We start from the raw sequence: 25,970 nt of genomic DNA on the forward strand, positions 1-25,970 counted from the left end.
GATGTAGGTTTCATTTTTAGAAGGTACACACTATACATTTCAAAATAAATCACTGTTTAAAAATCTTTTCAGATTAGTTTTACAGGTATATCAGAAAATGAATGGTCGTTTGTTTGGTTATTTCATTTAACATAGGTAATTGAAGCAGATAGTTCACCTCCCAATGACTTCATAAATATCTCCTATTCAACAAGTTAATCATTAATATTTGGAGGATTTTCTTGCCATGCTGTATTAGGAGGAGAAGGTCACCAGACAGACATTTAAATTGTTTTTATTTAACTAAAACAACATTATGTATTCTGGCTTTTTTTCTTCAACAGCAAACATATAATATTTTAACAAAACAAGCATATGTTCCTCATTTCTCACATTTATCTCCAGACTTGTTCTCCTTGTCCAGATCTATTCCGCCCCCAACAATCTTCTATTCATTGAACTTCTTGAAATTTTGCACCTTTTTAAAGAGAGGTAAGGGATTGACTCTGTGTACACAAATTTGCAGGTGGCAGTAGAGTTGAAGCCTGTTATTTCTCACCTCTATATATTATTTAAAAACATTTTTTTGCTGTTAACAAGCAAGTTACCTTTGGAGACACACATCCACAGTTTTCAGAGCGGTATCCGTATCAGCAAAAACAAAGAGGAGTCCTTGTGGCACCTTAGACTAACAAATTTATTTGGGCATAAGCTTTCCTGGGCTAGAACCCACTTCAGGCATCTCTGCTAGTATCTTCTAGACTGAGCACTGACTGCCATTGGATAGCTAGAAAGATTTAACCCAAATAATCTATACAGAAGCCTGTGGAACCCCATAAGATTGGGTCTCTAATCCATGAACTATTAGAACTCATTTGCAAAACTTTTCTTACATTATATGACTATATTGTCTCATTCTATAAAATTAGAATTTATAATTCCTATTCCATAATGAGTTACATTATAGTTCAAAGATATCTTAACCTACCTAAAGATAGTTTTAATTTTTTCCTCAGAGTATTTTATCAAAACCTGATTTAAAATAAAAATAAATCCTATTTTTTTAATTTTTTTTTATCATTGATTTTTATCCACCTTGATTTAATTTCATATTTGGTGGAGTTAGTTTTAAGAATGAGAATGAAATATAATTTATTTGCATAATTATAGAGTGTTTGTTTCCATCTCTTTGTTGCAGAATATTTTGCAAACACAAAGCAAGAATAACAATCACATCTGTAGATTGACTCTTTCATGAAGCTACTATGACAACCTTGGTATCTGACAGAAGGGTGACTAGAAAAGGTCTCTTCTTCTTTGTCTTGAGCCTTGAAGCAATATTCAGTTTCACACTATTTACATTGTAATGTGTCTCCATGCAGTCAGTTACATCTGTTTCAACTTAACATAAGACTGTTGCTATGGAGATGGTGTGTTGAATAGAAATAGGTCATGTCCTTGCCATTTTCAGTGTATTAATAGAAAAGAAAGGGCTAGCTGGGGAGAGGTCTGGCTCAAGTGAAGAGAGAAGGTGCATTTATCTAAAGACTTTCATTTGATTTGGGTGGGGGCTTGTTTTAAATATAGGGGTCGCATGTACAACTGTAGCCTGTTAAAATTCCCCCAGTCCTACAGGAAAAGAGGGGTGCGTATGTATTTGCGAGAGAGACAGGACAGGATCTTTGTGCTCAATGGAATACACCCTTTAGGTAAGGAAATCCCTTGCAGAACAGGTGAAATTATAATATTCCAGGGCTGTGTATCCTTAGTCTATCTATCGGAAAAGCTGCTTCCAACTTTAGTTGCCAAGCCTTGGCACTGCACTGCACTACACTACGCTACACTGGAGCTCTGACCTGGGGCAGGATCTTGCTTGGAGCTAATAGTAACCATTCACATTGGCCTACATATGGTAGCCACAGTGGAGTCTTAATAAGCATTGATTCCAGCAGCCTGGGCTGTGCGAGTGCAGTTGAGCACACAGTGGCTGCTACACTTACTGACGCCTGTGAGAGGTGAACCTTCCACACTTGTGCAGAATGCCCTGAATATCTCATAGCCCAGTGGTTAGGGCACTTACCTGTGAGGTGGCAGCTCCCTGTTCAAATCCCTTCTACCCCTCAGGTGGAGGAGGGACTTGAACTAGGGCTGTCCCACATCCCCGGTTAGTACCCTAACCACTGGGGCTATGAGACATTCTGGTCCCCACCCCACCCCATGCTCATGTGTAGGGGCCTGATCTGGTAGGCAAGCTCTGAACATGCTCTCTGGGTCGGCAGGTGACTTAAAGAAGCACCTATCTTTCCTGCAGTTGAGGCACAGCTCTGGTGCTGAGGGATCCAGATGCTTGGCATGGGACTGCAGTGCTTCCAAGGCCACCTCTTGTGCTGCCCCCCCCCCCCCCAAAAACAAACAAACAAAAAAACAGTGCAGGAGCCTAATGGCAAGAGAGATTTTCAACTGAGAATCCCAAGCAGAGGGAGGCACTGAACTCGGTGCCCCCCTGCATAGGCGGGGGGAGGGAGACTCAGGCCTCGCACCCTGTGGCAGAGCTAGGGGCTTCTGCCAGAGACAGGTGCCTGCTGAGAGTGGGGGTTTGGAGGGTGGGGGCACAATTTTAAAGATTCAGTCTTCCCCCCCCCCCCCTTCCCCAACAGCTTGAGTCATGCTCCCCCAGGCATGTCCATCTTCTTACCCAGAGGCCCCTCCCTATAGCTCCCAGATCTTTTCACTACTTCTCTCCATAGTCGCAGCTCCCAGCTTGCCGGCTCCAGCAGCTGCTGTGCAGGGGTGTGGGGAGAGGGCCCAGCAGCAGCACCACCACCAGCATCATGCGACTGAGCTGGGCCAGCAAATCCTGGGAGAGGTCCCACATGTCACCTTTGGCTATTGCCCAATGGGGAGGGAGATTTGGGGCTTCAGCAGGAGCAGGGCTGATGCCCCGAGCCCTGGTAAGCTTGCCCCAGCTCTTGAACTTCTGAAGATTGTTATATGCGACTTGGAGGGTCAGTAAGTTTGACCACCCCTGAACTAGAATCTGGGATGAAATGAAAAATTCAGCCTCAGTTGCAAACTGATGTACAGAACAGATTAAAGAACCACTTCCTGAGAAATGAGATTTCATAAGCCCAGACCTGGGTTACTCAGTTACATGTTACTATCCATAAAGCAAGTTACCAGGTTTTATTTGAAGGGATGTAGTCAGCCAAAATTTGGGGCAAATGAGTTTTCTAAAACTGTTACGTACCCAAGATGAATAGAAATCTTTTCATGATCATTTAAAGAAACCCAAGGGGAATGTTTGATTTTTTTCAAACGAACTTTCCCCTGTAATGTTTCCAACCCTGGTAATGCAGCATTTCTTCTAATCCCTAACCTGCCTAAAGAGAATGGATCACTAGACAATATTATTGCCAAAGGCCAGAATCATCTCCTGGCTTTTGCTGACTTTTCCCACTGAAGTCAGTGAGGTTATTGGTGGAATAAGGGAATCGCAAACACTTCTGGAAAAGTAAATTGGACTCTGAGAAATTTTTTCATTTTTAATCGAAGGTGGCAGTAGGTGACTAGGCCTCAGTTCTGCAAATTGCTCCATGCGTGTGGGAGAACTTGTAGGAGTGAATTTGTTGTTAATTATTCTCTTTGCGGTATGATTAAATGGTGTCCGCCTGTCTGCACAATTTCAGGAGGAGTGTACTGTAGCCTTCGTTCTGGTTTCTTAGAGATTTTAGTTCTGTAGCAGGGAGTGTGGGGAATGTAAATATTCAGGTGATTGAACCAACTATATAAAATATTATACTGTTGAGCCTTCCTAAAACAACATCCTTATAGTTATCAAAATAGTAGTCCTGTTTTCAGAGCTGTTATCCACTTAAACTGCTTGAACAAACATTTCAACAAAAGTGTCTTTTCTTAGGCCCATCTACACTGGCTAGTTTGTGCTCAGGAAAGCAGCTTTGAGTGCTGTAACTCCCGAGGCGTACACACTGCCAAGCCACTTAGTGCGCAGAAACTGCGCTCTAAAAAACCACTTCGATGAGAGGCGTAGAGCTTTCTGAGCCGTGGCTACAGCGCTGCAGTGCCAGTGTAGACAACATGGTGATTACAGCGCAGTGATTGGCCTCTGGGAGGTGTCCCACAACGCCTGTTCTCCCTTTTCTGGCCATCGGTTTGAACTCTGCTGCCTACCCTCAGGTGACCAACTGTCATCCCCAACCCCTACATTCCTTTGTAAATTTTAAAGTCCCCTTCCTGTTTGCTCAGTGATGCATGCAGCAGTCTCAGCGCATCTTTCTAGGGGGCCATGCCTTCCCCACACATCAGGTGATCCCCCATTTGGAGCAATGCCATGCTGCTGGACCTCATTGGTGTTTGGGGAGAGGAGGCTGCCCAGTCCCTGCTGCACTCCAGCCGTGGAATTATGATACTTATGGACAGATTTCTAGATGCATGAATGAAGAGGGCCATGACAAGGACACATTGCAGTGTGGGCTCAAAGTGAAGGAGTTGTGGAACGCTTACCACAAGGCGCAGGAGGCAAACTGCCACTCTGGTGCTGCGCCCAAGAGCTGCCGGTTCTACAAAGAGCTGGATGCAGTGCTCAGTGGTGGCCCCACCTCCTCTGCGAAGTCCCCTGTGGATACTTCGTTGCCTGTCGAGAGTGGACTGACACAGGAGGAGGCAATCTTGGATGAAGAGGCAGAGGATGACTCGGAGGCCAGAGATGCATGCAGTCAGGAGCTCTTTTCTACCCTGGAGGAGCCTAGCCAGTCACAGCAGTTGGATATTGGCGAAGCGCAAACAGGAGAGGAGGCCCCTGGTATGTGGATCTGATTTTGGGAATTGCTGAAGCGAGTTGTTGTGGATAGGAGGGAAGGAGGATTGCAGAAAGCAGGCTTGTATCCCACCTCATGCCTAGTTTGAGCGGCGGAACAAGCTATTGATACACTCCCTCACTTCATGTGAATCTCCTTCAGAGATCTCCAGGAAACACTCATGGAGATACTGCTGCTTTGTTTCTTGGCTCATTAATGGTAACTTTCCCGTGCTACTGTGCCATCGCGGGGGGGGGGGCGCATAACTGCCCCCAGGGTAGCCACATAGGGGCCAGGGTGGAAGCTCCAGGCTTGGAGAAGACCCTCCATTGATTCCCTGCTCACCCTCAGCAGTGAGATATCTTCCATAATCACCTCCTGTGGAAAGTGTGGGGAGGTTATGATGCATTCTCATGTCATAGCTACTACGTGTGGCGAGATCAATATCGCACTCCTATTGCCTTTGTAGTTTAAGGAATAACTCCACTGCCACTCGTGATGTGTTGGTCAGTGCGAACAGCATTCTTCTCAATAGCTCGGGATCCATTCCTGCAGCCAGAAAGAGGCAGGGCAGGGTGCACAGTACACAAACCATTGAAAGATGGTGCCAAATGTGGACAGAAGCACAGGGATTGCTGGGATATGAAGCAGTGCATCGCAGGGCATTGGGACAGGACCCAGGATGCCCCGCGACCCCTTCTGCCTTCCCACAAGTCTTAGCGGCAAAAGAGAAAGAGAAGCTCTGTGGGTTAGCTGCCCAGAGTGCGCTGCTCTGAATAGTGCCGCAAGTGTGAACACGCTATTGCACAGGCAGCTGTCAATGTGAACACACAATAGCAGTCTTCCTTCGGCACTCTCTGAGCGGCACTATAACTGCCGGGCTGTAACTTTGCCAGTGTAGACGTGCCCTTAGTCTTTATTTTTTTTAAGAAAGAGAATAATTTTTGCTAATAGAGAGCCTGTGGTCTATCTTGCAGATTAAAGAGTTAATCAAAGTGAAATGGTTGATATCGTCTTTAATTATCCCTTCTGGACTTATTGTTCAGCAGCATATGTTCTGTTTTTGCAGACTGAATCTGTCACCCAGTCTATGGAACACATGTCTAGGTCTGAAGCATGAGAATGTCAGGCATTATGAAAGCAATTAAGCTCCTTAGTGGTATGAGAACGTTTGCAGTATTAAATGATGGGAGTTGTAGTATCTCTTATCAAATTAGCCTTTGTGCTGATTAGAATTAGAGCTATTAAAAGCTTTAAAGCATTCTAAGAAGTTTGAAATGCATATACTTTTTTTCTTTTTGGAAAGAGCAGCTTAATGCATATTAGTTGATGATGTCAATACATGATTAGCTTCCAAATGATCATTAAGTGAATCTGGAGATTGTGGTATACTTAGTCTATAGTTGTTATCCTGTTTGCATACTGCATCTGCATATCTTTGAAAAATCTGATTGCAAAAACTGGCAGCCCTTTGGTGTTCAGTTCAGCACAACCAGAAACAGAAGAGAGACATGCAGTGCTTTTGTGTGGAGAGACTTTTTTTTTTTCTTTCTCTGTTACCATACACCATTCAAACTGAGAACATGTTTTTGCTATTTGTGCATGAAGAAACACAAAGTGGCTTCTTAGTCACGTGCAAGTTTTTGTTTTGGCAAAGGATACAACAGTCCACTACAACCTTCATCTTTTTAAAGCTAGCAGTTTCTTAGAAAAATGTCACAATATGCACATTTCAGTTCCTGTGAAACTACTGATGAGCTCTAAGTACGGTTCTGTCAAGTTCTCTTGGCACGTGAACGGCCCTTTAACTTTCAGTAACCACCAGTTCTTAAATGGAGATAGTATAAAAGATTGAAGCCCAGCTATGAGTCAAAGATCCAAAATTTAGGAGACAAGGAAAAACAGCAAGGAAGTTGCATACAATCAGTCTTTTAGCCTAAATGTAGTCTATAGTGTCAGTTTTGGAATTTGCTCATTCTGATACTAGTAAATGAAACGTACAGCCAGTCTGTGCTGGGGAAAGTGAACTGGGGGTCTAAAGTGGAGGATTTTCCTCCAGCTGAGAACATTGGAATCCTCCATAAGGGAGTCACCAAGTTTAGTGGGAGGCTGAGTGTGCTATTACACTTCTCAGAAAGGGCAGGGCCTCTGACTGAGAACAGCACTAGCGTGTCTGAGCTGCACTAGCGTGTCTGCTTCCTTTTTGTAGTTGTCAGACTGGGAAATGAACACAAGCTCTTTGAGAGATGTGATTTGCCTTCTGTTATATAATATAAAAACAGGCCACATTTAAATGGAACCCACTCTGTGAAATAGGAAGCTTTGATCTCCAGGCTGCTGAGAACTGTCCTTGTCTCTTCTGCACTTAATGCAAACATCTTCTATTCCCACATTTTGAAGGAAAGTGTTTCAGGCACCTATGTGTGACCACTTCCCTTCCACAGAGAGTTCTAGTCTTATCTCTCTGGCTGGAATTTGACCATGCCTCTAAGGCAGTGATTCGCAAACATATTTGATCATGTAGTAGTTTATGCTCCCCTTCCTCCTGCCACACAAGTACATATGATTACCAAAAAATCATGCAACTCTCATTAAATATTAAAACAGTAAGGCACTGATGCAAACAGAGCCAACAGCCTGTTGTAATAAGAGCAAAAGCAAAACGGCAATTGTGGTCAATACTTACAACTAAAACCCTGTCGAAACAAAGGGATTAACGTACCATGCAAGTTTAACAAATTTGTCACAGTGCACAGCAGCATCTAGCGTCAAATGCACAGTGCCAGCTGAGGACTTGATATGTCTGGAGAAATCAGCTTTGCTAGTTATTCATGGCTGTGGGTAAAATATGCGCAATAAGTCCTCCTCCAAAGCTTCTTGTTCCCCCCAGAATACATTCCGTGCCCCCCAGGGGGGCCTATCCCCACGTTTGAGAACATCTGTTCTAGGGGTTCAAGTGCTCTTTTGCACAACTCAAGAATATTCCGAGGCTCCTCAGTGGAGAGGGTCTGTAGTGTGGTGGGTTGATCTCAGAGCTAGAAGTCAGCAAATCCCAGTTCTGCCACTGACTCATTATATGGTTTAGGGCAAGACCTTTAGCCATCAACCTTGGGCTCAAACCTCACTTTTAGTTGGGGAAAACGATGTTGCACATTTTTGTGAGGATTCATTTATTTGGTGGTCTTGCAAGTGTAAGCAATGTGCCTTTTGCAATGTATTAACCACTTCCTTTTGTCAGACTGCCGTTTATTCCCGCTTCTGAAATTTCTATTTAAGCAATGCTGACAAGGGGTCGGGACCATAGAGCACATATGGTTGAAACATTTAATTATCCTTTTCAAACACCTTTCCCTCCTCACTGCTAATCCCCATGGGTGGAAGTAGCATCAATGGCATCATGTTTCTCCTGGGAAGCTGCTGCTAGCTTTCAGATTGTACTGGTTCAGGCCACTCATCCCCCTACTCTAGTGCCCTGTCTCTGAGTGGGGGCAGTAGCACATCCTTCACAGGAAGTAACTCCAAGATGGACAATCATAGAATAAACTGTTCATAAGGGAAGTTTTTCATTATTACTACCTTGGCCTTATATAGCACTTTTCATCAGTAGATCTAAGAGAGCTTTACAAAGGTCAATATTGTTATCTGAAACTAAGGAACAAAGGTGAAATGACTTAATCAAGGTCATGATTAGAGGCCAATGGCAGAATAGAACCTGTCTCCTGAGTCCTAGTCTGATGCTCTGTCCACTGGTTACATTGCCTTCGCTCACCCTAGGCAGTTGCTGGTTACTTACATACTAAAGCATTGAGAGTTTTACATCATGATTTTCCTTATCCTAGTTAATATAACTGTGGATGTTCTTGTTCATATGCATATGTAATAATCTTTCTTTAAAGCCTATTATGCCAACCCATTTTGGGGCAGGTCTGTGTTATTTCACTTAGCTCTGCCACTTGTACTTTCTGTGACCTAAACAGGCATTATCTTTTTGCCTCAACTTGCCACAAAGTGCTTTCATTGAAGTAGGAAGCAATAGCTTATATGTAAACTGTAATACAACTCTTCTGTGTGTATTGTTCGTAGCTGTTTTTGAAGTAAGAACAATTTTATGGTCCTTAAACTATAACTAAAGAAACAACTTACCACTCTGTGTTTAGAGAAACACTGCAAACTACTGCAGTCATGAAGTTTGCATTGGCCAAGATATTAAAATTGAGGTTGTTTTGTGGTTTGTCTGTCTCCAGCTACTGGAAGTCCATAGCAAATACTGCTGATCCAGACTAGTGAGTTTAATTAACTGGAAGGAAAATGACAAGTGTGCTAAATGGAAGTCTTGACCTTAATTGAGGGATGTCCTCAGGGTGTTTAATTGTCCCCAAAATATTGATTCTAGAGTTAGAAGCTGCCAGACCAAACTGAACGAGTTAAAAATAAACTCTTTAGCCATACCTGGGACAGGATATAGTATCATATAGCACTGCAAAGAGATTGCTGTGATGCTTAGATGACATCTGACTTACCACACGATGTGCTCAAAAAAGTCTAAAATAGTCTGTAAGACAACCTGGGTAAGCTTCACAAATAGTTTCAGGACTCAGATATTACAACTGGAAATTGGTGAGAGGACAGATCTGTCAGATGTGAATAGCCTGCTCAAGATTGTGTTTTCAGGACACGAGCTGCAGTTCAGAACATCAGAGACTTGGGAAATCACTGGACTTCTCTCAATCCCTTCAAAATCTGAAGCAGGTCAATACTAGTGAAAAGAAGTCATTAAAAGAACTTTGCAGCTTCAGTTACTTCACTTCCCCGCTGCTCTTCTCCATAGTGTATTATTCCATACTTGCACTGGCTTTTGTTTGGCCATTAACACTGTAGACTAAACATATGGCTCTCAGTTGGTTAGAGATGATCTTCTGCACAGAGGGTTTGGAGACAGTAGACAGGCTTCAGAGCTGTGAGCTTAAAAATGAGGTGTAGTCACTTCTTCACTGTTGTCACATGGATGTTTCCCGGAATAGCCTCTGACTGGGAATTGAGAAGGCCTACAACATTCTTCTTGATTCTACTTGGCCTGTTTTCAGGTTGCAGCTGCTCCCTGGTGGATGCCTGTTAAAGGAGCTAATTGGAGGCAACCTGAGGGACCAGATTCTAATATCTCAAAGAGGTGAGCCAGACATGGCCTTTCAGTTTTAACTGTGGTATTTACTTTGTGTCTGTAGAAACTCAGCGCAGAAGGTGGGAGGCATGATTAGAGATGGGCTTCTTGCTGTGTTCTTTCTATTGCTTCTCAGTGTATAGATGGTATTTTTTTCTTTTGCATATAATATTATAATTGGGACTTTTAAATCATTTGCTCCAGTTGAAGCATTAACACTTGAAAGAACTAATGACCCCTGTCACGGTTAGATAAAATACACTAGCTGGGCACGTTGTATTGATTTTAAGCTTGATCAGACTTTAGGTGTCATGTTCCGTTTTGATGGTCTAGGACCTGCCCACTTGAGAGAGCACTGTGGCTGAGATCAGCAGAGGATGCTCGGGATTAATTTGTCTTCCCAACCCTGCTGCACCCCTTACCTTACATACAGCTCTTTTATAATGAATCTTCTGAGTGTGCTCCATGGCTCAGGAATTCTGATACCATCCGTTTTATAGAAAACGGCTCAGAATATTGGGGGGGGGAGGAATAAAATTTTCAAAACTGTCTAAGCAATTTAGGACCCTAATTCTCACTGAAAGTCAGTGGGACTTAAATGACTTGAGAGTAGGCCCTTCTATAAGTTTTATCACTGGGTTTGTTGGGGTGAGGAAAATGAGGGTACATGCTTCAGTGATGATCTTTGTGTAATGCTGCAGAGTGATACACTTGTGTAGATGTAAATCTTGTTATTGTTAAAGAGCTTGTGTTTGGTGTCATTATTGTGAAAGAAATAATGATGAAACACGATCAGTAACTTCACATTAAGAGACTAGTCAAAGTTTCAATCTCACTGATCTATTTAGGGTTATCTTTTTAAAAAAGCCGATTTATTTTCAGCCTATGGCTTGTGGAAGCTGACGTATTGGATCCCTTAAGGACGGGGGCTGCATCTCTTTAACATCATTTGATGGCTGGTGTACATCATCTGCTCTCCAAGGGGGAATAAAGAGAAATTATCTGAAGAAAAAATAGAGGCGGTGGTATCAAGAGACAAGAAAAAAATAAGGAAGAGAGATTTAGGTCATAGCAGTTAACAGCTTTGGAAATGTGCTCTCTGAGCCCTACGTTTTGTAGGAGTTGGTTGTGAGCCTGGCCTAGTATAATGACCAAACTTCCCATCACAGAGAAGTAGTCTAAAAGGTAGAGAAAGAAACCAAGATTGGAGATTAGTGGAGGCTGGGAGATGTGAATTAGTGAGTAGGAAAAGTGAAAGGAAGACCAATAACTAATACAGTGAGTCGGAAGCCTTGAGCCTTCAACTCTTGTACCAGAAGCCCCTACTAGCAGGGTGGTAGCTCCCTCTGCTAGAGGGTTGTGACAGAAGAGGGATGTGTGTGTTGGGGGGTGAGAGAGGGCAGGGGTATTGTGACCAGATAAATGAGACCTTCCGTCTCAGAGGGCTGAAACAGTCCCTTTTGGGTAGGAGGGGCTGGGAATGTATAAGCAAGACGGTGTAGGGATTAAAACAGGGGAAACATGGAAGTCATTTGTAAAAGTTTGCATTTAAAAAGTCCTGCTTCCGTTACCAAATACTGCAGCTCCAAAATGGTGAGGTTTGAAGAGGATTGAGGTGACGTGAGGGGTTGGCCTGTATTCTCTCCTGCCATTACCCCCCTTTCTCTCCCCCTCCCCAAAGTAAATTTCTTTAACAGATTTGAGGGGGGGGAAGGGCAAGAAAAGAGAGAATTAAAATAAATAGCAAAAATGATTTAAAAATGATCTAACTCTACAAACCTAAACGGCCCCACCCAGAGGCTGCTCTTCCTCTGACTCTGTTTTCTAATGAGTTACCCTTAAAACTACTACAGAAATGTGGGCTAACACTGCAGCCTCGAAGGGTTTTTATATACAAATTCTCCCCCACCTCCACCTCAATTCCTTATTCCGACACTTGCTGTTCTTCACTTGGTATGTGGTGTTCTTGATTAATGCCTTGCTCTGGTATTTACTTCAATAATTTCTTTTCTGTAAAACTAACCTTTGCACCCAGTTCAGAGAGAACTGAAGTCTAGCATGAAGGATATAAATATTCCATGTCTACAGCCCATGGTATTAAATAATGACATGGTCTGGGGAGGGTTTCATAAGGTGCTTGCACTGTTGCAGGGTATAGCTGTTGACCGTGGTGATGTCCTCATTCTGTGTCTTTTGTTGCTCATCAGAATGGATCACCCAGTTCTTCATGTCTCCTGGAATGATGCTGTAGCGTATTGCACGTGGGCGGGAAAACGATTACCCACAGAAGCTGAATGGGAGTACAGCTGTCGAGGAGGCCTTGAGAATAGGTACTTGTCAAGACTCTTCCCTCGTGAATGTATAAGATTCTGATATCTCATCATCCAGAGAAAAGCAGTGTTTATTGTCCTTAACATTTTTCTTGCACAGGCACATGCATTTGCAGTAAATGTAACACTATTTTATTTTACACAGATCCTTTGTGTAAAGCATATCCCAGAAAATGCTTCAGTCGCATATAAGGTTGGAATTAAATAATAACTAAGAGACAAAGTGCAACAAGGCTATGATTGAGATGTAGGAATGCCGTTGCAGGTGACGGGAGATGTGATGTAAAAGGCTCTTGCCGCCAGACCCAAAATTGGTCAAAGAGTCAGAGAGAGCCAGTTTGAGATGAAAAAAGGACTGGGCAGGGGAGTAGAGAGAATGAGAGCTCAAGTAGTCATAATTCCTTTCATTGCATAGACACTACTCAGTTCATATGTCAGTCATTTTGTATATCCTAAACCTAAAACATTATCTCATAGAACAGCAGATTGTGCTGCAGAGCTTCAGTTGCAATACGAGAACCATAATCCCTTTTAAGGCTTATTAAACATTGTGGGTTTATACAGATGGAGTTGGAACACGGATTGTATATGTTCTATATGTCCGGCTCCTCAAATGTAAACTATGTAAAGAATATTTACTTTCTATTTTTTCTTGTTGTAGCTCCAATTAAAAAAAACAACTGACAAAGATGGAAATTAGGTTTAATTTTCTAGGATCAACTCTACTTAAAATAGTTTAACTTTTTTTTTTTATAGCAGTAGTGCTACCTAGTTAGACGACCATATAAGTCCAAAACATTGACCAAGCACTTGCATTCCTCAGACTATTTTTGTGTACCCGACATGAACTAGATTGGCAGCTTTTCATTGATTAATCTATTCAAAATAGTTTTTGAGACTGGTAGCAGTCCTCTCCCGTCCCCTTTTTCCCGTATGTTGTCTCTAACTCTAAAGGCTAGCCAGATTTCTGACAGCTTGTCTCTTGTGTTTCTTCCAACAGACTTTTCCCATGGGGCAATAAGCTTCAGCCAAAAGGTCAGCACTATGCCAATATCTGGCAGGGAGAGTTCCCGATAAGCAATACTGGAGAGGACGGATATAAAGGAACTGCACCAGTAAGTGTGTCAGAGTACATTAGCAACACCACAGCTAAACTAACCCTCTTCGAATTGAGGGGTACACCCAGTGTGATGGGTAATGAGGTTTTTCAATAGGTGTCTGCCACCGGAAGGACACTTCTCGCAATTTCAGCTTTTCAAGCTACAAGATGTTTAATTCCAGCCCTGGGTGTTACAGTGGAAAAGGCTCTTTTTAAGGTTGCCATCATGCAGAGTTCTCACCACTCTTAAAATGGAGAAAAGCACTATACATTTATTCCTACAAAGTGTGAAATGGAGACTAAAAATAACTTGCATTTAACTTTTTAGATTCACTAAAGTTAGCTATATCTCTGCCTTTGACTCAAAAAATACTTAATGCTTTCAGGATGATGAGTATGGCATAACTTGCCCTGTATAAACAAAATGGGTTTTGACATAGCAGGGTCTTTGACTAGCAGTCTGGGTAAATACCGGTACTCAGTTTCATGACCTCTGGAATGGTGTTTTTTCTGTTTATTGGGGAAGATGTGAACTTCCATTTATAAAGGTTAGGAGTGTCTCATCGCAAGGAAGCCACAAAGTTTTTAATGCTCGCAAAGGAAATACCTGCTGTAGTCTTCTAAATATGTAGACTTCTGTGAATGCTAGTTTGTTTAAGAGAAGTGGTGACTAGAAGGGAAGTCAGCCCAGGCAGAAGTTTGGAGACTCTCCATTCTCTTGTTGGGAAATCTGGCATTCACAAATGGGGATGTAAACTAGTCTTACAATGATCCACTGGAGTCTAATTCCCATTAATGCAAAGTGCAGTTATGTGTCTGCATGTAGATTAGAAAATATCCCAGCATCTGCTCACAGCTGCTAGTCGGAATTTGTCATCTTGTAATTAAATCACTGGCTCTAACAATAGCAGGGTCAGCAAGAAGATAATTTATGGTTTAACAATAGTACCTGTAAGTGTTGGGGGAGGAAACCTTGAGAATATGTTGTCATTGTCCATAACAATGATGAATTTGTACTGTTATTTAAAAAAAATAAAGGTTTTTCATAGTTCAGCCCTTTTGTAGATACAATACTGAACCCTTGTCTCCGAGTATAACTCCTGATTAAAACAGCTTTCTTGTTCCTGAGCCTCTGTATTTCTGCCTGGTTAACTCACTAGTTTCCGGTTCAAAGATCTGAGAGCAGGAACATGTAGTCAGTGGATTTTTAACTTGTTGGTCATCAGGAGTTAAATGCTATTTCATGCCACAAGACTGTAATAAATGATCTTTCAACATTATCGCCACTCCAGGTTACAGCATTTCCTCCAAATGGCTATGGCTTATACAACATAGTGGGAAATGCCTGGGAGTGGACATCTGACTGGTGGGCTGTTCATCATTCTGCGGGTGAAACTCGCAACCCAGTGAGTATTTTTCTTTTTAATATAAGATGTGCTGTGACATGCCTTTTTGCTACTCTGCTTTATCTCCAATTAAAGCCTCTAGCTCCCTCCACCATGCCATGCATGGGATTGGCCAGGTTCTGGTGAGTCAGGCTATATCGCCTCTGCAAGTTGTTACCTTCTACAGTGACATTGTAGCATTTTCTAATTAGTGTGACGTCAGTTCTACAAGTCCATCCATGGTCTGGGAATTGAATATTTTTACCCTAGCGTCAGACTTGTAAGCACTAAGGCCTGGTCTACACTCGGGGGGAGAGATCGATCTAAGATACGCAACTTCAGCTATGAGAATAGCGTAGCTGAAGTCGACGTATCTTAGATCGACTTAGAATTACTTCACGTCCTTGCGGCGCGGGATCGACAGCCACGGCACCCCTGTCGACTTTGCCTTCACCTCTCGCCGAGCTGGAGTTCAGCAGTCGACGGGAGAGCGATCGGGGATCAATTTATCACGTCTACACTACACACGATAAATCGATCCCCGATAGATTGATTGCTACCCGCCGATCCAGTGGGTAGTGTAGATGTACCCTAAGACTTAGTAGTGTGCAGAATTACTAAAAACAATGACTTCCTGGTTACCCCAAGAGAGAGTAAGATGTAACAGAACTGCACAGAAAAATGTGTGATCCAAGAAAATGGCAGAACTCATTGCACTGGCAGTTGCAAATCATAGGTTACAACTTACTTGTGTAGATTGATATATTAAACAGTTTCATTTCATGATTTTAAGGCGTATTGAGTCCTGGATGTACCGGTTGAGTCAAATATTAAATGAGATTTTTGGAAGGAGAAGTAGCTTCCACATAATCAGGATATTAATTTGGAACGGATGAGTCATTCCTTTTCTTTGGGAGTATTTTATAAGTATTGGCTATGCCACCTTTTTTGTGAGAGCCCCTCTGACTGACTGCTTTTGTGCTGTGGATTCTTCTTCCAGTCTCTCTCAGCAGACTCAAGTTCCTGCATTATACCTTGACTTCTCCTCTGATCAAGGATAGCTAAACCTAGGAAGTGAACTGCAGTGCTCTCCTCTGACACGCGTTTAACACTGCAATGTATGATAATAATTATGATCTCCCTTAGTTGGTGCTTGACATCATCACAGCCCTTGCTCATAGAACAGTAACTTCTGGCAACATGAGCAAATCGTAATTTCTGCTTATATAATAATATATGGAGATAGACCTCTCTCATAAAACTGGAAGGGACCCTGAAAGGTCATTGAGTCCAGCTCCCTGCCTTCACTAGCAGGACCCAGTACTGATTTTGCCCCAGACTCCTAAGTGGCCCCCTCAAGGATTGAACTCATAACCCTGGGTTTAGCAGGCCAGTGCTCAAGCCCCTGAGCTATCCCTCCCCTGAAGTCTTCTCAGTAGATTGCAGAGATCCTTGTGTCCTGCCCTCTTCAAGAAGAGAATGTTGCCAGCAAAGAGAAGTCAGACTCATTCCAGAGCATAGGGTTCACTGTTGCCTTCCAAAGTATCCAGGAGGCAACTTTTTTGGCTGCATATGCCAAAACCCCCTAACTAATAACAATCATGTTGTCCAATACAGGTTGTTTGTAATTGGCTAAAAGACAGAAGGTGGCCTAATCTTCTTCCTTGTGTAATGCATGTAAAACTTTTACTGAGTAATTTTTAAACCTTCAGTTTTTCTTGCTTGATATAGATTTGAGTTACTCGTAAACTATTCTGGTATTGCTCTCACTGGGCTGGTGCTGGCCCAAGACCTTTCTCTTCCCCTCATGTCCTTGCTGTTTGTCCTCTACAGAGACCTCTGCATTTTCAGCCACGCTGAACTAGTGCAGGGAATACTTAGAGTATAAATGAGAACTAGGTTACTTCCTAGTAACCAGAGATTTCAGATGACCGTTCTTCAGCAGATCAACCATATAGAGTCCACGTGGGTGGTGCTGCATGAACTTTGGATCTGCTGGAAGCAGTTGCAAGTGCATTTTTAATTCTGACTCATGGCTGCGTATACAGTCAAATGTTGTGTGCATTCATTTTAATATTACTTCATTTTATTGCCAAGATTTCTTTCCCCTTTTTTTTTCTTGTGTAGAATTGCAGGGTATCTTCCCTTCTCCTCTTGTCACTTTCAGTGTCTGTTTCCCTTCCGTCTCACTTCTGGTCTCCTAACAATTATGATCCAGTCCTTTGACAGTGTATTAGAAGTGCTAGCTTTAAATCCAGGTTTGTCTCCTTGGAGTGACATGGAGAGGATGAACTTGAGGAGTTTCAGATGAAGAAAGTTTAAAACTAAAAAAAAAAAAAAAAAAAAAATTCTCCTGAAATATTAGAAATCTTGTAGAAGCAGCAAAGAATCCTGTGGCACCTTATGGGTGGATGAAGCATGGACTGACTAGTAATTCCTGTCAGTTGGAAGGGGTAAAACTGAAGGCCAAGCACAGCTTTCCAACCTCTTTATCCACACTGTGAACTGCGTTCAGTGGCCCAGAAGAGTGCATGGACTCCAAGCATGCCGATCTGTGATTTCTATTCTTGAGGGAGAATAAGGATATATTTTTTCTCACTTTGAGAGACAAATAACATCTGTGTGTTTGGAAAGAGATGGGAATGAACCCAGGACTAGCAGTTTGTGGCACAATGTGACTCTTCCCATCCTTGTTCATCTGTTATTAGTTGAGTGGTTGCTTTGATTTTTAGTCATTTATGTTCTTTTCCATTATGGATGTCTGAAATAACCTAAATTCCTGCAAATACATTATCAAGGAATTGGTAGGCTAATCTTGCTTAATGGACTGTGATCTCTCATAACAAGCAAATATCAGTTGTTGAGGACATTTCTTCCTTGCTATTACGGATCACCAAGGGAGTTAAAAGTGGCACTTGGATCAATCAGGCCACCTCTTTCCATTCTGCAAAATAAAAACACTATGTATGGTGTCTATAGGTGAGCTGTGTGATGTCTGTGTGAGACCCTGTCAGTTCTTTTGGTAGATAAAGGGAATAGCAGTAATACTTGGCACTTCTTCAATCCTTTTTTTTTATACATATTGCATGCTTTTCTAAAGCACCTACCACCATTATATCAATGTCATTAAGCCTAATTTTTAGATGGGTAAACTCAGGGCCGGCTCTAGCTTTTTTGCTGCCCCAAGCAAAAAAACAAAAAACAAAAAAACCTGTGTGGCGGCCGGAACAGCGAAGGGCGGGTGGGGGTTGGGAAACCAACCTGCCGCCCAGCTGGAGCAGCAAACGGGGGGGGGCGGCGGCACAGGAAACCAACCTACCTGCCGGCTGGAGCAGCAAAGGCGGGGGACAGGAATTCCAGGAAACCTGCCAGCCGGTTGGAGCAATGAAGGCAGGGAGGGGCGTGAAACAAACCGCTGGCCGGAGCGGCAAAGGGAAGAAAAAATAATAAAAAAAAAAAAACAAAAAGGAAAAAAAAATACCGGCGGGGCGACGGGAGCGCGGGTGCAGGGGAACTCCCAGCCCTGCAGACCCCGGGCAGTGGAGTGCACACCCCAGCTAGCGGGGGGGAGGGGGAGAGAGAGAAGGGGGTGGCCAGGGCTTCCTTAAGCGAGGCGCTCGTCATGCGGCCCCTCCTGCCGTGCCGCCTGCTGGGAGGGCTCCGCGCCGCTCCGGGGGGCAGGCAGGGAGGGACGCGGGCTGCTGTGCTGGGCTTGCTGCAGAACTGGCACCGCTCCCAGCAGCTCCCCTCCTCTGTGCCGCCACCCCCTACAGGGTGGCAGGAGCAGCAAACCAAAAGAAAAAATCCTGCAGGGGCGGCGGAAGCAGCGAAGCGCAAAAAAAAAAAAAAGGATTGGGTGGAGTGCCGCCCCTTGGAATCTGCTGCCACAAGCACCAGCTTGCTCGGCTGGTGCCTGGAGCCGGCCCTGGGTAAACTGAGGCACAGAGTGGTTAGTGACACACAAGGTCATTGTGGTAGTACTGGGAATAAATCCCAGAAATCTTGACTGCCAGTCTACATCTTACTGCTAGACCACACATACTGCCTTTGGCACAAGCTAGCTGCACACTGTATATATTTTTTTAAAATTGTTTTCAGTTTTTATTTTAAAAAAACACAATAAAATCCAACAAACAAATACAAGACCCTTTCCATGTCTGCTTTGCCTTACTGTTCCATTACCTGTGGACCCAGCAATAGCTTGACCTTTGGGCATGCTCACCACTTCATAATACTGCTCCTGTCTGTAGGAGTCTCGTCTTCAGCCAGAACATGTGGTGCTAGCACTGCAGCCATCTCGCCAATATGTGACTGACTGGAAGAGCTTGAGTCACTTTTTCCTCTGCTGCTTTCTTCCATATGCCATTAATCAGAACAAAATTGGGCCATATTTTCAAAAAGCAAATGCATCCGCAGAATTTGAGTTCCTCACATACTTAAGAAAACCTTCACACTTGCCCCCATATAAATCAATGTTGCAACTCTATATTTAGGGAGTTTCAGTGCTTATTATTTATTCCATTGGCCTAGAATAGTCTGTTTTGAACATAAGAGTGGATTATTGAGTTGATACTGTAAATATATATTCAGGTTACTCTAACAAATATCTAAACTACATATGAAACTTCATATTTCAGCAGCAAAGGTGCTAGAAAACTTGTTCCAATTGTGGCTCTTTTCACAACTGTCAGTGCCTGGAAAAAAAGTTATGCCACTTTTGTAAAGTCAGCAGTTAAAACTTAATTATATAGAAGCTTGTGTGAGAATTTATAGAAAATAAAAAGTGTTGAACAGACATGCAAATTCTGACATCTTATGGTGTCTGTATCTGTATATAGTGTTTGTATTTGCATATGATGCAATTTTTTTTCCCAGCAATGCCCAGCATTGACCTAATTCTTACTCTGTTCCCATCTGAAGTCTGTGGTAAAACTTCTCCTGGGAGAACATGATAAACAATGCCCATAGCCACATCAGGCTCAGGGGCATAATATATTTTTAATAGTAAAATGTGAAATAACTGTAACCATACATTCCAAGCATCAAAAATAGAGGTCAAAACTCATTTCCAGATGCCTAAATGTCAACCCAAGTGTGCACATTACAGCCCAGCTGGATATAAGGCTTGGCCTCACACGTCTAGCCACAAGACAAAAAGCCAGAAACCTAGAAGCCATCAAGCGTTGCTATTTAAGTTCCCTTTCCTTACGATGTTCTTTTAAAAGACTCACTGGGCACTTCGGATGAACATGTTCTATGTTTTGGTTCTAGAAGCCATTTTTCTCCTGAGGGAAAGGTGTCAGTCAGCTTGGGTGTATCTAGTAGTCCTGTAACCATATCCCATGCTGTCCTGTCACCATGCTTCAGCCTGGAGCCACAGGGCCTCCAGTAGGGTTGAGCAGTGAGATCAGTTTACATTCACTGCTTGTTTCTGCCAAAGGGGTGAACTAGTATCTGTGGTGGTGGTGGCTTTGTAGTTTTATCTATGAAGCCCCTGGCTAAGTTACCCACTTGGATCAGAGAGGCCAGTGAGCAGTCATCGCGTGACAACTGTGGGCAAGATTTCAACCAGAGATCCTTCAACCAGAGATCTTGAAATGAAGGACTCCATTCCCCTTCCAAGCCATCTTCCTTTTACATATGTAGTTATTTCCTTTATTGCGGTTTCCCCCACCCTCTTTGCTCTCTCTCTCACTCATTCATTCACTCATATACTCTCATGCTGCATCAATGCATACATTCAGGTGCAAAACCTGAAAAACCTCTAGCACAAGGTGCTGTGTGAGTTTTCTTGGTGGTGGTTTTTCTTAATGGATACTAAAAAAGCACACAGTAAAATGTTGAGTTTGGGGTTTTCCTTTCCCTGTTCAGTATTTGCAAGTTTAGTAGTACCTTTTGTATCTAAAGGACTGAATGGATAAGGTGGTCAGGCCAAAAGAAATTGGATACCAAACTTTTAAACCACAATGTCATCAGAGTGCTCGATCCACTTCACAATAAAGAGTTTTAAGAGACTGGCAGGTTTCTCTGTAAAATTCCACCTTCACTAGAGTAGAATTCTGGTGCTAAATATTTCAGTTCAATGCATATGAAATGCTTCATTTTGTGTGTTATCTGCACAAGTGACACGAGATCACCCTCGTTACTTTTAAGTGAACCCTTTCTAAGATTATAGTGCTGATTGCTAATCAGATGTGAAGGATATGGCAGTGCAGGTCAGATTCACATTGGTGGAGTGGATGCACTACAATAGATCCCAGATTCCAACCCTAAACTTTTTCTCATCTCATCGTGTCTGGATTTTAGGAATAAGAGCCTGTTTCCTAACAGATATCTCAGTAATTCAAAAAGGATTTGAGATGCTGAAGAGAAGAGCACCCTCATTAGAAGGATTTCTTTGAAGAAATGCTACTGTAATTGCACAGCTGTATTTACAACTTCTGTGTAGCACTGCTTCAGCACTGAGTTGAGGGTCTTGAGATACAAGGGTCGTGTATGATTGCTAAGCAAACTAATAACTGCTTTAACTTTAGCTTCTGAGTTCAGTCCAAACATTTTCCCCCTACGTACTGAAAATAAAGTTTTAGCAATGCACTATTTTACTTGAAAATGTTTATTACTTTAAATTTAGATTTTACTGCTCCAGAGACAGATTTTGAAAGTTAATGGTGTTAGAGTTTTAAAGAAGCAGCATTTGTAATGTGAGGTCTGGCAGTGCTTTTTGAGTCAGCGGATACACAAATTGAACCCCATAATAAGGGGTGGGGTGGGGGGGATTACTCTGAGATAGCTAGGCTGCAGCAACTTCCAAGATATTAAAAATGACCTGGAATCTGGCAAATATGCTGCTATTTTTTTTAAAGCCTCTCCATTTGCTGAGCTGTAGATAATCAACTTAAACTATACAGGAACTGGTCTGTCTGCTTAAAGGTGAGAAATGAAAAGAATTTCCTAAAAGAGCCTACAATGGTCTGTGTGATTGAAATCTGAAAAAACGCTGAATAAGGTGCAGAGATGATGTGACTAATTCAGTGTCCATACTAAAAGCACAGCTGTACATCCAAGGAAAAGCCTAAGCTTCCAACAGTGCCAAGAGAACACAGTCCAGGTTTGAACTTTTGTCAAGCTTCAAATTAAAACATTGCAACAAATTGGGGAGCAAGTAGCGTGCCTTCCCAGTACTATGTTTTTAAAGAGACCACCAATCTGGTATCCAAGAGTTCTGTCATTTCCTCAGTGCTAGTTGATGTACATCCTCAACCTGACCTATGGGAAGTGGAAAGAGAATCAGGAGTCAGACCAATTCAGCTTGATAAAAGAGAGACCCTTCTATTTTGGAGAATATTACAGGGAAGGAGGGAAAGGATTGTTGGCAGGACCTTAACCTCCATCTTATCAGATAGCATTAGGGCTCCTCTGTCCCATTACAAGGCTATTTACAAAACATGCAAGAAGCCTCCGCTGTGACTGGTTGTGTTCTGCTACACAATATAAGGTGCAGTGGGCAGAGTCTGAAGATACCACATCCTTTCTGGCAACTGTTCTATTTCTCCTAGGTTCTTGTATTGTTACCATCAGTTCTACGAGAACCAGTCAGATATAATGTTTTGAGCCTATGGCCCTTGAAAAGCTGTCTGATAGATGTAATTACTCATGTGACTTTGACATCAATATTGTTTTGGTTGCAGACAAAACATTGGTGGTGGCCAAAAAAAAACCAATGAAAAAGGAAGAGAAGATCAATATGCTAGTCAAAGCTAAAGGTTGAACACGCAGTCAACCTGAAAGACAAGGAACTGCAGAAGTTGTTTTTCAACAATGCAAGGTGTATTTTATGCTAAAATATTTCTAATAATCTCAGCTTCATGACTGAACTTTTGTGGTGTAAGTAGTTTACAGTAAAGGTCTATCTGGGATGGTGGTAAGGTTGGATCTAAAAATGAAGGATGCTGCTTATAGTGGTGTAAAATGAATGGAGAATAAATCAGGAAAGCCAAATCACACTTGGAGTTGCAGCTAGCAAGAGATGTTAAGAGTAACAAGAAGGGTTTCTTCAGGTATGTTAGCAACAAGAAGGTGGTCAAGGAAAGTGTGGGCCCCTTACAGAATGAGGGAGGCAACCTAGTGACAGAGGATGTGGAAAAAGCTAATGTGCTCAATGCTTTTTTTTGCCTCTGTCTTCACAAACAAGGTCAGCTCCCAGACTATGGCACTGGGCAGCACAGTATGGGGAGGAGGTAACCAGTCCTCTATGGAGAAAAAAGTGATTCAGGACTATTTAGAAAAGATGGACAAGCACAAGTCCATGGGGCCAGATGCGCTGCATCTGAGGCTGCTAAAGCAGTTGGTGGATGTGATGGCAGAGCCATTGGCCATTATCTTTGAAAACTCATGGTGATCGGGGGAGGTCCCGGATGACTGGAAAAAGGCTAATGTAGTGCCCATCTTTAAAAAAGGGAAGGAGGAAGATCCAGGGAACTACAGGCCAGTCAGCCTCTCCTGGAAAAATCTTGGAGCAGGTCCTCAGGGAATCAATTCTGAAGCTCTCAAAGGAGAGGAGAGTGATCAGGAACAGTCAGCATGGATTCACCAAGGGCATGTCATGCCTGACTAGCCTAATTGCCTTCTATGACGAGATAACTGTCTCTGTGGATGAGGGGCAAGCAGTGGACATGTTATTCCTTGACTTTAGAAAAGCTTTTGATACAGTCTCCCACAGTATTCTTGCCAGCAAGTTAAAGAAGCATGGGCTGGATGAATGTACTGTAAGGTGGATAGAAAGCTGGCTAGATCATTGGGCTCAATGGGTAGTGATCAATGGCTCCATGTCTAGTTGGCAGCCGGTATCAAGCGGAGTGCTCCAAGGGTCAGGCCTGGGGCCGGTTTTATTCAATATCTTTAATGCTTTGGAGGATGGCGTGGATTGCACCCTCAGCAAGTTTGCAGATGACGCTAAACTGGGAGGAGTGGTAGATACGCTGGAGAGTAGGGATAGGATACAGAGGGACTGAGACAAATTAGAGGATTGGGCCAAAAGAAATCTGATGGGTTCAACAAGGACAATTGCAGAGTTCTGCAATTAGGATGGAAGAATCCCATGGCCTGCTACAGACTAGGGACCGAGTGGCTAGGCAGCAGTTCTGCAGAAAAGGACCAAGGGTAACAGTGGACGAGAAGCTGAATATGAATCAACAGTGTGCCCTTGTTGCCAAGAAGGCTAACGGCATTTTGGGCTGTATAAATAGGAGCATTGCTAGCAGATGGAGGGACATGATCATTCCCCTCTATTTGGATTGGTGAAGCCTCATCTGGAGAACTGTCCAGTTTTGGGCCCCACACTACAAGAAGGATGTGGAAAAATTGGAAAGAGTCCAGCGGAGAGCAACAAAAATGATTAGGGGGCTGGAGCATGTGATTTATGAGGAGAGGCTGAGGGAACTGGGATTATTCATTCTGCAGAAGAGAAGAATGAGGGGGGATTTGATAGCTGCTTTCAAAGAGGATGGATCTAGACTGTTCTCAGTGGTACCAGATGACAGAACAAGGAGTAATGGGCTCAAGTTGCAGTGGAGGAGGTTTAGGTTGGATATTAGGAAAAACTTTTTCACCAGGAGGGTGGTGAAGCACTGGAATGGGTTACCTACAGAGGTGGTGGAATCTCCTTCTTTAGAGCTTTTTAAGTTCAGGTTTGACAAAGCCCTGGCTGGGATGATTTAGTTGGGGATTGGTCCCGCTTTGAGCAGCGGGTTGGACTAGATGACCTCCTGAGGTCCCTTCCAATCCTGATATTCTATGAGGAAAATATCTCTGCACAATTCAAGGAGGTCCTGACAATGACACAGGTATTCCCAAAGGCTGTCTCGTCTATTTAGGTGTTTGCCATAAACTAAGAAGTCAGTGTGTTGCCTCTTGAAATCATCCCACAGGGTTCTTACTTTGGAGTCCAGGTGCTTAAGAAAAAAATGTTTGCAAGGTCATTTTGAGATGCCCACTGAAAACTGCAGTCAAACAAGGGCTCATAAGGCACTCTGTACAGCTGTCCGTCTTGAAGATGCATGTTCAACCACCATGACTCTCGGGTAGCTCTCAAAAACTGTCTTGTCACTTTGGCTTTGTTATAAACAGATAGTAAGGGTTAAGGTCTCTTTTACCTGTAAAGGGTTAACAAGCTCAGTAACCTGAGGAACACCTGACCAGAGGACCAATCAAGGGACAAGATAATTTCAAATCTCTGTGGAGGGAAGGCTTTGTCTGTGTCCTTTGTTTGGATTGCCGTTCTCTCTTTGGATTTAAGAGAGGTCAGACATATTCTTCAAGTTCTCCAAAGTTTCCTGAAGTATTTTCTTCTATTCAGTATAATGAGTATTAGAAAGGCAAATTAGTCTTATAATTGATTTCTACATTTGCAATTGTGTGTTTGCTGAAGAAATATCTTTATTTCTGTTGGCTTTTACTTTGATTATTCTGAGGCAGGAGGAGGGGGGGGAAGCCTCTCCAGGCGTCTAAGTTAGACCCTGTATTTTTGCATCCTGGTAATACAGAGAGAGTGTACTTTTTTCTTTCTTTAATAAAATCTTTTCTTTTTAGAACTTGATTGATTTCTTCCCTTGTTTGGATTTTCAGGGGAAGGGGAGGGGGGGAAAGTGAATCCCTCTTTGTTTTGATTCAAGGAGTTTGAATCTGTGTTGATCTCTCCTAACGGCTAGGGGAGCGGGGAAGAAGGTGGAGGGGAATAGTTTTTCCCTTTGTGTTGAGATTCAAGGAGTTTGGATCTGTGTTCCCCAGGGAAAGTTTGGGGGAACAGGGAGTGTGCCAGACACTAAAAACTTGGCTGGTGGCAGCTTTTACCAGATCTAAACTAGAATTTAGTTTAGAGGAGTCCATGCAGGTCCCCATCTTGTGAACCCTAAAGTTCAAAGTGGGGAATAAACCTATGACAGGCTTATTGTCCACCTGATTAGTTGTAGACAATTGGGGGGAGATTTTCAAAGACCCCTAGAGTAGTTAGGCACTCATTACAAATGACAGGGAGTTGGGGCCCTTACTTTCCTTTTTGCTAGTGATATTTCATAACAGAGTCCAGTACCAAGTAGCACAAACCTGGGGTCAACTTAACCAGTCAATCATTGGATGCCATTGTTGAGGCACTCAAATAAATCTCTGGAGCCGCTAGCAGTCAAGAGTGTCTGAGGCATGAGGGGTTTT

The 25,970-nt window shown here is 42.9% G+C and overlaps 1 protein-coding gene across 3 annotated transcripts in view; it reads left to right on the plus strand.

Annotated features, from left to right (window-relative positions):
• SUMF1 (sulfatase modifying factor 1) overlaps nucleotides 1-25,970 on the plus strand; it is an 81,183-nt gene that overhangs the window by 26,673 nt on the left and 28,540 nt on the right. For 2 of the 3 annotated variants that reach the window (XM_039482342.1, XM_039482343.1), the window contains exons 4-7: nucleotides 9,878-9,960; nucleotides 12,159-12,281; nucleotides 13,282-13,396; nucleotides 14,673-14,786. In XM_039482342.1, coding sequence (XP_039338276.1) covers nucleotides 9,878-9,960; nucleotides 12,159-12,281; nucleotides 13,282-13,396; nucleotides 14,673-14,786 — 435 coding nt within the window. Of the gene's footprint in view, nucleotides 1-9,877; nucleotides 9,961-12,158; nucleotides 12,282-13,281; nucleotides 13,397-14,672; nucleotides 14,787-22,453; nucleotides 22,640-25,970 lie in introns of those variants that run through there. The other variant, XM_039482344.1, reaches the window with a different exon arrangement.

The sequence above is a fragment of the Mauremys reevesii genome, linkage group 7, assembly GCF_016161935.1.
Source record: "Mauremys reevesii isolate NIE-2019 linkage group 7, ASM1616193v1, whole genome shotgun sequence".
Taxonomy (NCBI): Eukaryota; Metazoa; Chordata; order Testudines; family Geoemydidae; genus Mauremys; species Mauremys reevesii.